Source organism: Lepisosteus platostomus, chromosome 4 (assembly GCF_059453375.1).
Source record: "Lepisosteus platostomus isolate fLepPlt1 chromosome 4, fLepPlt1.hap1, whole genome shotgun sequence".
In the NCBI taxonomy this organism is placed as follows: Eukaryota; Metazoa; Chordata; class Actinopteri; order Semionotiformes; family Lepisosteidae; genus Lepisosteus; species Lepisosteus platostomus.
The window spans coordinates 46,693,257-46,709,935 of record NC_142614.1 but is presented as its reverse complement, the minus strand read 5'-3'; the positions used below and the strand labels follow the sequence as shown (position 1 = coordinate 46,709,935).

Genomic DNA, 16,679 nt, shown 5'->3' with positions numbered 1-16,679 from the left:
TCTCTGCCATTTGCAGTGAAGTTTCTATAAAACAATTTTGCAATGAAGAGCATCAAAAATATTTGTGCAAGTAGACCAGCAGATCAACCAGCTTTGCATCTGTATGCATTTTCATAAGGTGAGCTGACTGGGAATACTTTATTACACTGTTTAAAATCACTAAATCCAGAGTGTGTCTCCAACTATTATTAAGCAAACGGAATAAATTATGCAAATGGAACACAAGAACTACCATGGGGTATACAATTGTGTTTTAAAATGAATTCATATGAAAATCTTTCAGTTTTTTTTCCCTCATAAATAGATGTGCCTCAGTTAAAAATTAACAAAGCTTGCTTCTCTAAACTATTAGCAAAGCAAAGACTGGCTATAGATTTTAACATGGTCTGCTGTAAATGTTTCCTTCCTTTATTTTCATTAAATATGTAAAGGACCTTATGTCCTTATATCTTAAGGGATTTGTTTCACAGCAAAATGTAAAATTTTATGAAAAGCCTATTTTTTATTCATATACGAAGCAGACACCTGCACTGTCTTTAGAAAAATACTATTTAGGATATCTGCTGGTATGCTGGGTTATACTATGAACCGTAAAGAACAGAAAAAAAGCCCCCATCATTCAAGAGAATGACATTCAGTAAGCTTGACCAGTTTGGAGCTCAAGATGCAGTTGGCCATCTTTGACAATCCCTCCTGAAGCAACGTCACCCATGAGCTACACTCACCAGAGCAGAGACAGCCAATCAGCTCTCACTTCATCACATCTCACCAGCAAAGAAGCCAACTACTGGTTAAATCTCAGAGGTCTCATCTGAACAAAAAAAAACACTAGCTGCAGTAAAGCCCTCTTCATTGTAACTGCTTGCTTTGCAACTGTAGGTAGATGAGAGTGTGCATCTATACTATCCATCACCATCCAGTAAAATTGGTTAGAATCATTTCTGAAACCCAGTTAATTTTGATTTGCACCCAAAGTTTCTCCCTGATGTTAAGAGAGATCAGCTCACATAAAACTGCAGTATATCAGGTTATGGTTACACTCCTTACACTGTGAATTAAGCATCTGCAATTCGGTAAAACAGCATGTCATCAATATGTAGAGGTGCTATTCAAGAAGACGCCATACAAAATATCGGTCTATTATTTTTAATACCCTTCAATTTTAAATACTGTATTCAATTAGATATAACATGGAAGAGAGCTCAACTTTTTTTTTTTGCTATCATACAAGTTGATTCAATTATTTGTTTTGTACAGATCAATACCATTGTGACATAAGGACTGGCATTTCTTTGTATAGAATATAACCAAGATAATAAAGCTTCTATAAAACACAACTAGTCTATACACTCCCAAAAGTACTTTAAACATATTTTCATGTCAGAAATCCAAAGGCAAGAGAAGAGTGGTCTGGGCAACAGTACTGCTCAATCAGGATATTTGAGAATATCCTTCCTTGAAGACAGATCAATATTAATCATGCGTTGAATGCACGGTATATTCACCCCAGACTGCTCATTTAGTGTAATCTTTTTATTTACAGAATATGTCTTAATTACATCGCATTTTATGCAAATGCAACTAATGATAACGCTATCAAGATATACACACTTCTTGTGAACTCCCCACACACCATCTCATTGTTCATTGTATCCTATGCAACTGATTTATTGCATATCACTTCTCTTGCCCGATTAGTGGAAGGTTTACCAATATACTTCACGCTAGGAATCATTTGGACATAAAAACTAATTTGTGAAAAGCTCCCAACACAGGAAGAATACACTAAAGTGACATTGTCCCTGCTGATTGCAAATTTACAATATTAGATAAAAATTAATCTTGAGGTAATAAATCAAGTGAAATGTTTTTCCCCTTACATTGTAATATAAACCAATCTTTGCAAAAAGAAACATGCTAAAAAGGCTTTGCTCTTAAAAGGTTTGTCTGTTGGACATATAGAATTCAGCAGTAAATCATACATCCTACTAAGATGAAGACAGAGGCACTTCTCTAGTGATTTTACTGGAGCACGGACCCAAGAATTTCTTGCTTTCTAAAGAACCGATTTAGAACACTAAATCAATTACTGTCCAGGTACATATTTCTATAAACATGAAATGTTTGATAAAAAGATATGTAAAAAGTGTATGCTTAACATGTATATGCCAACACAGCAAAACTGGGGAATTGGTAAAATTTATCTTAATTCTGTACATTCCAGATTAATAATTCTTAAGATGCAGTGGTATACAAAGTGTGTGTTGAAAGGGGGCATTCAAGTTTGTAACCTTGGATTGCTAAGATCCAATCCTTTGTGAATTTGTAACAGATCAAATTTAATAATGCACTTTCAATTAGATCATGACGTGATGCTTTTCTCAAGGCCAAACTAATTATTGCTTGACTTGAAAACTCGTACACTGTGCTCTCCAGCTTCCCGTTCAATGCTTCTCCTGCAATCAAGATAGATCTGCTCCACCAGCTTCAGGAGATAAGTTATGTATTCCATATTGCCAGTTTTTTTTTTTTAGATTTTTATGCCTTTTTTCATCACATCACATTTGTATAACGTGTACAACTAAAACCACGGTAGAAATATAGAGATTTCTGAAAAAAAAATAAAGCTTTTCAAACTCTTTCTCCATCAGACACATTGCTGGTCTTCACAAGAGAGAGAGGGAAGAAAAGGCCAAGTCATAGATCAATAACAGCCCTCAACAAGTATTACAAACAAGACGATTCTTTAAGAAAAGGCGAGCTATTTTTAGAAAAATTAGCAGCATGAAAGTAAGCCATGAGATCAGTGATTATACATAGCAAAACAAAAACAAAAAACTGGACATTTACAAAAGCCAGACCAAAATAGAAACAATTTACTTTAGACCTCCAAAATGACCATATAAATCTCTTTTAATATGTATTTTTTGCAATATTTATCTTTTTGGCTATTATTGCAGGTCTACTGTAACATGTGAGTTATTAAAGCCATTGAACCACAGTTTGTAAAAATCAAGATTTCATTTTGAACTGTCTCCACTACAGCAACATAAACGACAGCTGTAAAGATGTACTTATTACACACTGATGCAGTAAGAGGAGCTTGCAGAGTACAGATAGTGTTGGATATTCTGACCAAAGCTGCTTTGTTTCCCACACTTGGGCACCGCAGGTCACAGCCTCTGAACAGTCTAGAGACAGAAAGTGCCACCGCCTGCTTCTGCTGTGTCCAGCTCCTCCAGATCTGGAATGTCTACACAGCCTTGTCTAAATCACCCGGAGAAAAGCACGCTGTGGGACTTGGCAGTGAGAGGAGGCAAATCACTGAAAGACACAAGACATAGGTTTCTTTCATCACTTTGTCCTCGAGGTTCAAAGATCTTACAGGTACAGTTTTAGTAAGATTGTAATACCACTGAAGTAAACCGATACAAATCCGAATAAACATGGAAAAAAACGTAACAAGTGTGAGGTGTTAGTGAATTTTTTCAAGAATCAAACCTATTCCAAACCACTCTGATGTGCTATTAAATGCAGTCTACAGGATGTTATTTTCTATAGCAAACCAACAACTAACAAGTCAGCCTTTTCAGTTTTTACTTAATGACATACCTGCTATTAAAGGTTAATAAGTAATCACTGGATCTTCCATAGATCTTAATTTAATGTATTCATTGCCCCTCTGGATGCAAGTTTGTTTTTTATTATTACAAAAATGATAGATATTTTAGTTATGAGTGCAAACTACATCCAGTACAATCTGTAGAAAAGGACATTGTGAGGAATTCTTGCTCAACAACTGGAAAAAAAAACATATAAATGAACTGCTTAAATACAGGAATGAAACATATTAAATGAATTCATGTTAAAAAAAACATTAGGGATTGGAGTTGCCTGTAAATTTTGTTGAGCAATGGCTGTGACTGTTTTTAACACCTCAAAGCTTAAATTATTAAGACAGCCAAGTGGCTCAACCAGAGGAGAAGCTCATCTAAACACAGACTGAGCTCTATAATCACGGGTTTGAGTCTGAGTGACTGAGACTCCCCTATTGATGGCACATGATCGGCTGTGTGCCACGGAGGGAAAGGTGGGATTATGTGGCCAGGGCTGTCTGCAGTCTGCAGTGCTGTCGGCGCTGGAAGTCTCCTCCAATCAGCGCTGAACCACTGGTACAAGGCTGTAAAGCCTGTGATGGATTGAAGGTTCAGTGGCTCGAAGATGGGCAGATCAGAGGAGTCGGCCTGCATTTCCTCATTCTCCTCAGTTTTAGTAGCCATGGGCTGAGAAGTGGAAAACTCACCGCTGGCTATTCCAAATCAGCTGAATGTAACAAAAAACGAATCGATTTGATTTTAGAATATTAAAAAAAACTTTTGCAGTGGAGTGATTTGGCGATAGTCAAGAGAGAGAAACACACCTGCTTACATCAGAAAAGGATGGGCTTCCCCGCAGTCTTTTCTTGGACGTATGATGTGAAGCGCTTTAAGAATTTGGGATACTCCCTCTTTGCCACTGCTCTGAGGACTGAGGCAGGTGCCCAGCCACCTGGATTAACTGCACAAAAGTAATAAGAGATTATTAAATTACTCTCATTAATTGGAAAAGAAATACCCTGAAAACAAATTCTACATTGCGTTAAAACTATAAAATGGCATCACTTACCATTAGCCACATAAGTAATTTTACAGAGGATGTTATCCCTGCTGATCTCCTTGTCGCCTTCAGGTGGGCTGACCAGTGTCTGACAGATCATGGCTATATTGATTTTGGCACGGACACACCTATTGGTGAGCTATCAGGAATAACAGGAGGCATAAAATGCATTAAACAGGTATTTAGGAAAACACTCACTCACTCGTCCAGTTGACGTGAAACTGATGAACTGACAACTGACCCAAGCTTAAAGGCATACTCCTATGCAAACGACCATCTACCTTGGTCCTAACAGAACGAGCAACCTTGCTAACAGGGGACATTCAATTTTCAGTAGTTCCTAATCAGTGATAAACATCTGCCCTTCTGCGCTGGTATATGATACATATTATCAAGACCACAAATACTGTACAAAGGTGTTTATGGATCTATTATGTGCTTGGTGTTTTATGGCAGACGAGTGAAGTCTGATTTCTGTGACAGCATATCTGTGAAATAGGCTTCTGCAGAGCAAAAACAAATTCAGTATATCCTTCTTAGGTGATACTCATGTGAAGTTTTTTTTTCCCTTTCAGACTTGGATAGTCAAGTGCAACAACCATTACATCTTTCATACCATAAAACACTTTCAACTCAGGTCATAAAAAAGTGGCTTTTTTGTTAAAATAGTAAAAACAAATAGCTGTTTGATGTGAATTTACTACATTTTCAGTACTTACAGGGACATTATTGTGATCTACAGAGAAATTACAGACAATCCATGTATCGGGATCATTTTCATTGTTTGCTATAATTTTCCTGATTGCAGACAAGTACAGAACATCTCGTTGTGAGGCAGGCCACACTCTCTGAAAAATAAAATAAAAATTAATGCCTGAAACACCATGAAAAAGTCCAGTTAGCTCAGACACCTTGACTTCCTGAGAAAGCACAGCAATATGCAAGACCTGGAGATCTGCTTATGTTTATGGGAGAGTTTCCTTAAGAATTCTGGTTGCCTGAAACTCTTTCTGGGAAAACCCAGTTAAAACCATTCAAAATATTAATGAACACGTTTATCTATTTACATGGTTCCGACATATTAAAGTAAGGCAGCACTATGGAATACCTTGTGAGTCTGGTAGACTATGATGGCATTATCTGATAACGTTTCCACCACATTGAAGTTTTCAATTGTTGCTGAAAAGAAAAAAAACAACACGTTATGTAGAACTTCTCTCTTAACAAAAATGTTCAGAAGCTTTAAACATGTAATAGACATTAGAAAATGGACTTACTTTCCCAGTCGTTACGGACCTCAACGTTCCAAAAATAATGACAAACCTCATGCCCAGTGACACCTTTCACAGCATGTGTGGCTTTTAGGGGGTCTAGGACTATTCCATTTTCTTCAACTTCTCTCCTGTACACCTGCAACACACCATTGATAAAAGTTAACATGCTACCTCAATCTCAGTTTTTACTAGAATGGCAAACTCCTTAATATTCGGGGATCATTTGTTTTTCCTATTACGTTATTTAGTATATAATGGGAAAAGGATGTGGTTTCTAATTCTCCAAGACCGATAAGAGAACATGACTTTGTAACATTTAGCCTTGAGTGCCACCTAGTGGCTCATTGCTCACTCAATCTGAAAGGACCTCAGACTTTTGGAGAAAGCATGTACTTGAAAAACGTTAGCAGCAGAGACTTCACACTGTTTATTCTTGAAAAAGAATATGGAACCATTGAGATTCCCTTACTAATTTAAGTGATGGGAAAAAAACAGTGCCTTATAAAAGTATTGACCCACCCTCAATTCTCTAAGCTTTCAATTATGACACTTTCATTAAGGGCTATATTTAGAATCTACTTAATCAACTCCAAACTGATATAGATTAAAAATCATCATAACATGTAAATACATTTGAAGTTCTTAAGATTCTTCAACCCATGTGCTACTGGAATCCAGTTAATGTGCAAAAGAATAGTTTGAATGGTCTAAAAATTATTGTAATGGTTTGTAATAAAAGTGGGCTAACTTGAGAGTAAATACATCTGCCTTTGTATGTTCCCTCAGATTGATATTGAAATGTTATGCCACAACTCACACAGCCTTAAGACAATTTGGCCTTTGTCTTAAACAGGGATAAAAGGTAGTAAAACTACATGGCTCAAATACAAAACTTTATTTGCCTGGCAGCCCTTCTTAAACATACTGTAAGAGCTTGCAGTTTGACCCAGACATGTTTGAAAGATCTTGAAGACTGTGCCTTCCTTCTTCTGCTAAGTCTGCCATATCATGATGCTTGTTAACATTTGTTTGTAATTGTATGTGATATCATCAAATATTATTTTAGCTTATCTGAAAATCCAATAACAAATTAAACATAAAAGGCAGAGTTGTAGATCATGAGAAGGCTGTTTTACTCTTTTGATTACACTGAAATCCATTACTAAGAAGTAGAATGTGCATCATGCCAGCCAAACACTGCCGACATCAGGCCTTTATTCTAAATACCAAAGTATTTGGTCTCCACAAATCTTTATTTCACTGTTAACAGTTAAAGAATCTTTGTTTTTGATTCAGGATTTAACATATCCTTTTAAATCAGAAAACAAAAAGAGATGGTATTGACAAAATTATTGACACCCCAGATGCAATATTTGGTAGCACAGCCTTTGGTCAAAATAACTGCGATCAAGTGCTTCCTCTAGCCATTGATGAGCTTCCTGCACCTCTGTACTGGTAGCCCACTCTTCTTGTGCAAACGGCTCCAGTTCTCCCAGATTTGAAGGGTGCCTTCTCCCAACTGCTGTTTTCAGATCTCTCCACAGGTTTTCAACGGGATTTAGATCTGGATGCAATCTATGATGTTCAGCAATGAGTCCACTTCAGAACAGTCCAGCATTTTGTCTTGAACCATTCCTGGGTGCTTTCTGATGTGTGTTTGGGGTCATTGTCATGCTGGAAGACCCATGACCTTCGACGGAGACCCAGCTTTCTGACACTGGGTATGACATTGTGCTCCAAAATGCCTTGGTATTCTCACGATTTCATGATTCCATGCACATGTTCAAGGCACCCAGTGCCAGTAGCAGCAAAGCAACCCCCCAAAAAACTCCTCTATGTTTCATAGAAGGCTTCGTTTTGTTTTCTATAAACAGAGATGAAGTGCTTAACCAAAAATCTCTCATTTGTTCTCATCTGTCCACAGGACATTCTCCCAGAAGGATTTTGGCATGTGCTTTGGCAAATTGCAGTTGGGCTTTCTTATGTCTCTCTCTCAGCAGTGGGGTCCTCCTGGCTCTCCTACCATATAGCCTCCTTTTCATTGAGTTGGCGACGGATGGTGCGAGTTGAAACTGTCATACCTTGTGTCTGAAGGTCAGCTTGAATCTTTGTGGCAGTTGATCGAGCTGCTTTCTCCACCATTCGAACAATCCTTCGCTGAATCTTTGATCAAGTTTTCTCCTGCAGCCACGTCCAGGGAGGATGTCGACAGTGCCATGGGCCTTAACCTTCTTCATAACATTACTGTACGTACGGTGGAAACAGGAACATCAAGGTCTCTGGAGATGGACTTGTAGCCTTGAGATTGTCCATGCTTGGCTACAATCTTGTGTCTGACCTCCTCAGACAATTCTTTGGTTTTCTGTCTTTTGTCCATGCTCATTGTGGTACACACAGTGACACAAAACAGGAGAACGAGTCGTTTTCCCTACTCAAACTGGTTAAATGAGTTATTTTTATATTGCAGGCGCCTGGCAACTTACCACAGATGAGTTCAATTCCAAAGTAAAGGAGAATCACCTGCTTGAAATCTATTTCTAACTACTTGTAGAATGTGCCAATAATATTGTCCGGGCCATTTTAGGATTTCCTGTGGAATAAGCTAAGATTTAGTAAATTATTCAGCTTTTTTTGGGCGGGGGGGGGGTTGTTTTGATCCACTGCAAACCAAAGAAATACATATGTGGATACCAAAAGATTTTTTTATTTAAACAATTTTCTGGTAGAAATGTTGCATTATTTGAAAAATGTGCATGGGTGCCAATATTTGTGGCCACAACTGTATAATTATCCACACGTACACCTTCATTGTCTACATTATAAAAACATTAACTACAAAAATAAATTTCCTGAGATACGTTCCCCACTGCATCTACTCCACTCCTGTTTATACCTATACAAATTCTATCCAAAACAAAGTAGCAGAATGGATTATGTTTAGTGATTTCTCCCCTCAATTAAAAGGGAAATCTATAGTTCTGAATACATTATAACACTATATATACTATAAGATACTATACTATAACATCTACTATGAGTGTTACTCTTATTATCTGCATTTATTATCATTACTACTATTCATTATCAATATTATTAATATTGTTCTTCCCCTTATTCAGGTGCTAATGTGCGTGCTGCTGTATTAGGCTAGTTAGAAACCCATGTCAGGTCCCCTTTACCTTCATTTCTCCTTCTTCCACCACCAGCTGCCAGTTAGCATCTCCACCAACATCCTGCAAGGAGTACGTTATGTGGTTCTGAACCATGTCTTCAACCTGTAACACAAATAATGTCACTCATGAGAAAAACGCTTCCAACATTTGATTGTCTCCACGTGGCGTGATATTCGGTGGTCTGAAATCCGGTTCCCGTTTGAAACCTACTTCTGTGCAGTTTTCCATTTTATCTCGCAGCCAGTATTCAAATTGCAGAAAAAAGGCAGACGAAAGCAAAACAGCAGATTATACAGTACATAGCACACTGCGCCGTACCTGTTCACAGCCGTTTACAAAACCTCAAATTTTAAAAACTGATTTTCTGACCATGAAACTCATTTCCTTTAATTAAATCACTACAACTTCCCTTAAAAAATAAGAGATTAAGCACTTACTATATTATCTGATTACTTACACAGACTAAGTACTATGTAAGTTCATCGGGAAGCCTACTCTTAAAAACTAACTCTTGGACATGGACTATTCTGTGATCTATTTAGTGTGAATGTTGCACAAAGTTCACAGTATATAGGTTCATATAGGTTCACCCTGTACCTAATCATTCACTCCTCATAATTCATGATGCTTGATCATCAGTCGCAGTATTATACTGTATTTACAATACAAAATGCCAATATAGTAGTGACACTATTAATACTCTATTTGTTATTTTTATGGATGCTTAAAATGTCAAGCTGAATATTTATAGAGACTAAAGATCTGCAGAGACTCCACACTTCACCTTCTGAGAATTTTGAATTTGAAATTTATTTCAAGTGACTTCATCACAGCTTCCAGCAGAAATAACGTTACTTGTGCTTTATTTTGCATTCAGTAAAATAAAGACTAAAGAACAGTTAAAAAAGGGAGAAGGCTATTCGGCTCATCAAGTTTCTTTGGTGGTTAGTAGGTAATTGATTCAGAGATCTCATCCAGCTATTCCTTAAAGGAAGGCCAGAAAACAAACTTGAGATCACTTAAACATTCATGACTTATAAGGTTAACCAGAGAATAGGTTCATTTTTAATTTTATAAATAACCAAAAGAGCTGTTTGGCTAATGTTTTGTGTAGTCACAACTGTATATAATTAATTGGTATCTTACGAATATTACAATGCGAGATAGAAAACAAGGTTCCTCAATTTTCACTCCTTTTCAAACAGCTTATAAAAAGGTGCCATTAAATTCAAATTACATGACACCTGACCACTCATTTACTAACTTAGCAATTTTGAAAAAAAAACTCACACAGAGTTCAATAGCAATGATGGGAACTCTATTCTGGTGTTAAGAGAAACATCCCTTTACTTTGTTTTGAGATTTATTTTTACACAGCCTTATGTCATCTATCGTAAGATTTATGGGAATAAACAATGTCAAGAAATCCAGTAATGATAAACTTATGTTAGTTTTAAACAAATTATGAGACTTAAAGATCTTCAAGTTCAATTCTGTAGAACAAAGCCACTGATTTCACAGTGCCTGCTTGTGATCTAAATAATAATGGTCCCTAAATTCCAAGAAAAGCACTGAACCAGTACTTTGGGTCACAATCAACTTAACAAGTACACTGCTGGGATCCCCACGGTACAGGGGAAAAATAACTCTAAAAATGTTATTAATCCTTTGACTGGAAAAGAAAAATCAAGGAGCTGTTGCCTTCCATTCTCTGGCAATGCTGGAATTACATTTACAGATACAAATGGCAGATTTATGTTCAAGAGTGACTAGGACTATTGTACAAGCTTTACAAAAGTGACAGCCTTCATTTTCACTATGACATTACCCTGATTTGCATGCACCCACTTTGGATTACAAAATTTAGTAAATTTAGTAAATGTTTCCCTTCAGGACAAGTTAAATAAAAAGGAGTACTTCTGGAAAACAAGGAAGCTGGTTAATTAAAGAAAACACATTTTTACAAAGTGGTATTACATCAGGGAAAATGTCAACTCACACTCTGAAGTTTGTTTTTTGCTTGTTAGAGGGAAGATAAAACAAACTGCATGCTGTTAGAGGGTCTCATCTCATAACTATATGGTACAATGCAGAAAGATACCAGAGACCTCTCTGTCTGAATACAGTACCTGGGTGCTGAATCTGTGAACATCATCAGAGGCACTGACTAGATCAATGGAAGACATGGAGGAAGAGCGACTATAGGGCTACCACAAAGACAGACAAAGAAAAAAAAACCCGGGAATCAGAACAAAAGCACAACAAAGCATTCAATCAACAGCTTTCACCCGAGATGACTGGGAGGAAAACCATAAGCAAAAAGCAAAGCCATGAATGAATACTAGGCACATTGACCTCCTGTGTTGTATTCATGCCATATTTATTGACAAGCTGCAACCACTCAATGCTGGAATCATTATAGGAGACTGTGCATCTGCTTATACATTTTTAAAATAATATTGGCAAACATGGTGAAAAACTCATCTCTGCTCTTACAGACTGTACTCATTACCATAAACAAATAAAAATGCACATAGTGCCCTCCAAAAGTGGTGGTAATGCCATGGCCAGAGCATGCATAGTCACCTCTGGAACTGCCTCATTCTTCTTGATTCATGTTGAAATAATGAATGAATTCTGAAGTCGGCAGAAACATTCTGTCTGCTTAGGCAGAAAAGAATCCTTCTATTGTTTTTGGGTGCTGCTTCACCATGTTGCATGATAATGACTCCAAAGAACAAAGGTCGTGGCAGCCAAGGAGATCATTGAGAGAAAAATAAAAGTAGAAAATCCTAGACTGGCCACATCAATCTCCAGATTTAAATCAATCTGAGAATACACTGCATCCATAAAAAAAAAAAAATCAAGTCAGAACACCCCAAGAACAGGCAAGATCTCAAAGTGGCAGCTGCAAAGGGAACAGTATTTCAAATGATTATACAAATACTTTGGTTGGACTGATTTGAAGACATCATGCAGTTATCGCCTTGCAGAGATATGCAACCAAATACTGACCTTTTTACTAAATGAATGAGTCACTACTTCTAATATAATACTTTTGGTCACTGGCAGAAACACAAAAACGTTTCCATACTTATAAGATAAAATGGAGTTATGAAAAAATAAAATGCGAACACTGTAAAGCAGAAATATCTGTTCTTACTTTGTCGTCCCATTTCTTTTGGAGGGCACTGGAATTCTAGAAAAGAACAGATTTCCAAGGTTTCCAGGATTTAAATCAATGTAGTCAGATGCAAATACAAAAGGGAAGAAAATACCTTTTGGCCGAATCTGTGTTTGCCAATGGCTGAGTAGGCATCATCAGAAGGCACTGCAGTGGGCCGGTGTATCCTGGTCTTCTCAGACTGGGACTGTAAATAAAGGGGGAAAAGTCAAGATTAACTACTTCTCCTGCCACAGGAAGTATCGACTGTATACACTAAGAGACATTAATAATACAACCAATGGAACCAACAGATCCTAATGCGTTTTTAAATGGATTTCATGATGTATGCATATCCACACAGACTTGTCAAAGAAATGAGCATACTGTACATGACTGCAGAAAGAACCTGTAAATCCTGTAGCGCCCAAGCTTGGTCTTGTATGTGTATTTGTAAGGAAACAGCACTATCCTGCCATGCCACTGTACAGTGTTTCTCAACAGAGGGCCAGTTCCACAATTATGATATATGTGAATTTGTGGGATACCAAGGAACAATATGATGAGGCGATGGTGGTAGTAAAAAGTGTTCAGTCTGTTTGTGCATAAGTGAGATGAACCCAGAAGAATGTTTCTCCATATTTTAGTACAGTTGTTTTACACAAATAGCACTTCATCACTTATTATAAATCATACATTTTGACACTACATTTTAAAACATCAGTGACCTTCAGTTGACTGGAATTTAACACCTGAACACAGTGCAAGAACAAAAACAACGACTTTAAGCTCTGACTGTTAGTGAATCCCTAGGACTGTGATTCAATGTGATGGACAACATAATTCAAAATCAGGAGGATGAAAAGGGCTGTTGGAGAAAGGACAAGCTACCCAGTCAAGTAGTTGAAGTAGATACCCTGGCTTTAAAAAATGGCTGGATGAGATCCTTGGATTAATTAACTGCTGAAAACAGTCTACATGGGCCAACAAACCTATCTTTTGTCTGTATCATCTCATGTCCTTGATGCCCTTAAATTTCAACCCTGTTCAAATTCATAGGCCAGTTTTACTCAGCACCCTTTATGTGAAAGATATCTCTAATCTTTGCATATTCCATCTGCAATGAAATATATTTTTTTTTCTGTATCTATTTCCTTCTAAATTAGAAGAAAGGGAATAATCCCTCTGTATTCGATAGTACAACTACAAGCAACTTTCTTCCAACTCCACTTCTGAGTATTTCTTGAGTAAATAGGTCAAATTAAACCTTATGTTTTATGCAGGAAACATATGAAATGTATTCACGTTTATACTTGTAATATGAATGGTGTACGTCACCTGACAAATCTTCCAATAGCACATGCTCATAAAACAAATACTATTTGATGGCCATTATAGTAATAATGTGTGTAACATTTTGATTGTAAGCTGATATCCAGTACCATGAATGTCTCCACTGCTTTGCATTCCTTAGGTGTCAAGTGAAGTGCATTCATTGAAATTAACTCATGAGTCAACAGAAATAAAGACATTCAGTTTAGTATAATGTCAGCTAAGTGCCTTTTTTCTTCCTTTGGTTCAGTTCCTTCTCACACTTTGATGTCCCAAAGTATAACTGAATCAACACTCAAGACACGATATGTGATGGAAGCTACAGACCACAGAATGATTAGCCAAAAATACTAACCAGTTCTTGCCAAGAGAGATTTTTTTTTATAGAAAGTTACCTGTTCTTCAATTTTGTCTTGTCTGTCAAGGGCAGCTTCAACGGCATCAAAAAACTCCTCTTCGTTAATAAGGCTGTTTGGACCTTCCTGTTTAATTAGATAAAAAAACAAAAATAAAAGCAAACAGGACATTTTAAAAAATAACCTCCAAAATAAAAAAAATATATATTCAGAAAAGTAATACTGCAAATTTATATGAGAAGAAGCTATTTCAGCCAATATGTTCACTGGTAATGTAAAACATGCACGTTTATCCAAAATATCTACATTTGGCAAACAACTGCATAAACAAGCTTTACTGCAGTGCCTATTCATCATATACGCCTCAATTACCTGATGTTGATATTTAATCAAGATTAACAGAAGAACAGAAAATACTATTTTGACTTCTAGTTCTATTTCTTAGTAACAGAAAAAAGTGCAATGACAAATATACCTCATAATCAGGGCCACCAAAGTGAGATTTCTTTTTAAGCTCTGTCATGGCAGTTTTGTATGCATCCTCAACTCTCCTTCTTTTGTCCATTTCCTTGAAACGGGAAAAACAATCATTAAAACAACTAATCCTGCATTTCCAATCATCATTAATTGCATCGCACTACTATAATTAAACAAATAATGTTTTCAGTTCTGGTATTCACATTTAGTACGGATGTCATCAATATGTTGGAAGAGTTCTGAAGATTTATGTCCTTCAGAAGAAGTAATGAAACTGAACTTTCAAATACTTCAGATCTTGTCACTTAAAACCACCTGCACTAAACCTACCATCATGAAGCACAATTACAATTCATTCCTGCTTTACTGATGTTGTTTTGACTGCCTCTAGTAGTAATTCGCTTTAGGACTCTGTGCTCAAGTAACAAATAACCCAGAAAAAACAAAGCACTTTTCCAACTAGTGGTGATATGTATTATTCTTGTCACTTGTCTCTTGTCTCGAAGTAAACTTGGATCTCGGAGAACATTTAAGGTCCTAAACTGTCCAACATCAACACCAATCTTCCCTACATGGTTTATTTCTATGGTTACAGGAATTAGTGACTACAAATGTAAGTCATCATTAAGGCAGCCTTCCAAACAGTATTGTAATATAGTAACTGAGGATCCCAAAGACTAGTAAACAAACAAGGAACTTTAATGTATTACATTTAAGATTTCTAACCATCTGCAGTGACTGAAAAAAAGTTAAAAGAAAACTAATTTTAATAAAACCTTTTATTTCTGTCATTATAGTTTTAGGTCATATTATTTGCATGAAGGAGTGACTTTTAAATTAGTTTTAAACATTTATTTAAATCTCCACCATGTTTTAAAGCACAAAACAGTAAAAGAACACTTGAGCAAAGGGTTAAAATAATTTCTGATTAAGCTTGCCCCATAAGGTCAACCTGAAATGCAGACATTTTTAAACATACAGCGAAGAACTCGCTCCGTGCCCGCAAAGGAATCCACTTCTGGTTGTCATGTTTCATAGTTCCTGCTGGCTTGTGCTGCTTCGGCTTCCAGAAGGATAGCTGGTATGGTATCCAGCTTGGAGACGAAGAAGTCATCTTTTTGTATGGCGATTAAACCACTGGAAACAAGTCTGTATCAGCCCTTAATCCAAGGTTTCACTTCTCCACGATCCACACACTTAACACTCTTTAGTTTGCAGTTTCAAGGAGCAGGGACTTCCTGTCATACGTATTGAGGCTCGACTGTTTGCTGAGAGATATGGTGAAACAGGTTTTGCAACCTCATGAAAAGCACCTGAAATCGCTGCCATAGTTCCACACTTAGAAGCTCACCTAATCAAGGAAAAGAAAAGCTGAAAGTGTAACTATCTAGGACAGCTACTAAAAATAATGACTAAACATGATCCTGTGCTCTTTACAAAGCTTGGAATTACTCCCAACTTTGCTGCAATTCAGATAGTTTGACAATTAGCAAATATCATGTAACTTCTCATGTAAGAAAACCTACAATCTTACACATATCGGAACAAAACCTTTAACTTCCATCATTTGTGAAGTTACTACTCCCTTGTAGTGCTTTTTCCCTAAACACATTTAACAATATTGAAACAAATAGGTTCTGTTTTAATAAGTCAAAAGGGAATTTTGTATTAATTACTTAGTAGACATTTTCTAAGCTGCTGCTTGAGCATGCCATTTCCCCAAAAACGTGTGTGAGAGGAGTTTTATTAAAGAAAAAAGCAAACTATGGGTACTGAGTCAGTTTATAAATGATTCCCAATATTAAATAAGCATGAATCAAATATTTTCAACAAGGTTAAGATAACCTGAAACATGGTAAAATCAAAACCTGGGATAGTCACTAAATGTAAAATTAACTCAACTGTATATAATTATGTAATAACCTGCATAATTGTGATATGCAATATTGCGAAGGGCTTTTCAGCCTCTCAAGTGGAGACTTTATATAGTTGAACAGTTAACTGAACTAAAAAAAATATTTGAATGTTTCAGCAGTTTTCAGATCTAATTATTGCATTTAAAAAGCAACTTAAAAAATACATACATACATATTAGTTCAATTAAAGATTCAATATTAGGCAAACATACTTGTTTAATTAAAGAGGTGAAACTACAGATTTTAATCTGCCAGTAGAAATCTCTAACACTCCAGTGTCACAGGACAACAATACTGCCACCTATTCCTGAAAACTAAGGAACTGGTATTTC

The 16,679-nt window shown here is 36.6% G+C and overlaps 1 protein-coding gene across 6 annotated transcripts in view; it reads right to left on the bottom strand.

The window, feature by feature from the left end:
* Positions 1–1,130: 1,130 nt before the first annotated feature.
* Positions 1,131–16,679, bottom strand: part of LOC148673258 (ceramide transfer protein) — a 60,350-nt gene continuing 44,801 nt past the window's right edge. For 2 of the 6 annotated variants that reach the window (XM_088629658.1, XM_088629663.1), the window contains exons 8-19: positions 14,430–14,522; positions 13,994–14,080; positions 12,382–12,474; positions 12,267–12,302; positions 11,233–11,310; positions 9,110–9,205; positions 5,934–6,066; positions 5,765–5,835; positions 5,376–5,504; positions 4,666–4,795; positions 4,421–4,557; positions 1,131–3,324 (exon numbers count right to left, since the gene is read on the bottom strand). In XM_088629658.1, coding sequence (XP_088485784.1) covers positions 4,430–4,557; positions 4,666–4,795; positions 5,376–5,504; positions 5,765–5,835; positions 5,934–6,066; positions 9,110–9,205; positions 11,233–11,310; positions 12,267–12,302; positions 12,382–12,474; positions 13,994–14,080; positions 14,430–14,522 — 1,074 coding nt within the window. In that variant the 3' untranslated portion in view covers positions 1,131–3,324; positions 4,421–4,429. Of the gene's footprint in view, positions 4,324–4,420; positions 4,558–4,665; positions 4,796–5,375; positions 5,505–5,764; positions 5,836–5,933; positions 6,067–9,109; positions 9,206–11,232; positions 11,311–12,266; positions 12,303–12,381; positions 12,475–13,993; positions 14,081–14,429; positions 14,523–16,679 lie in introns of all 6 variants that reach the window. The other 4 variants (XM_088629659.1, XM_088629660.1, XM_088629661.1 and 1 more) reach the window with 4 other exon arrangements.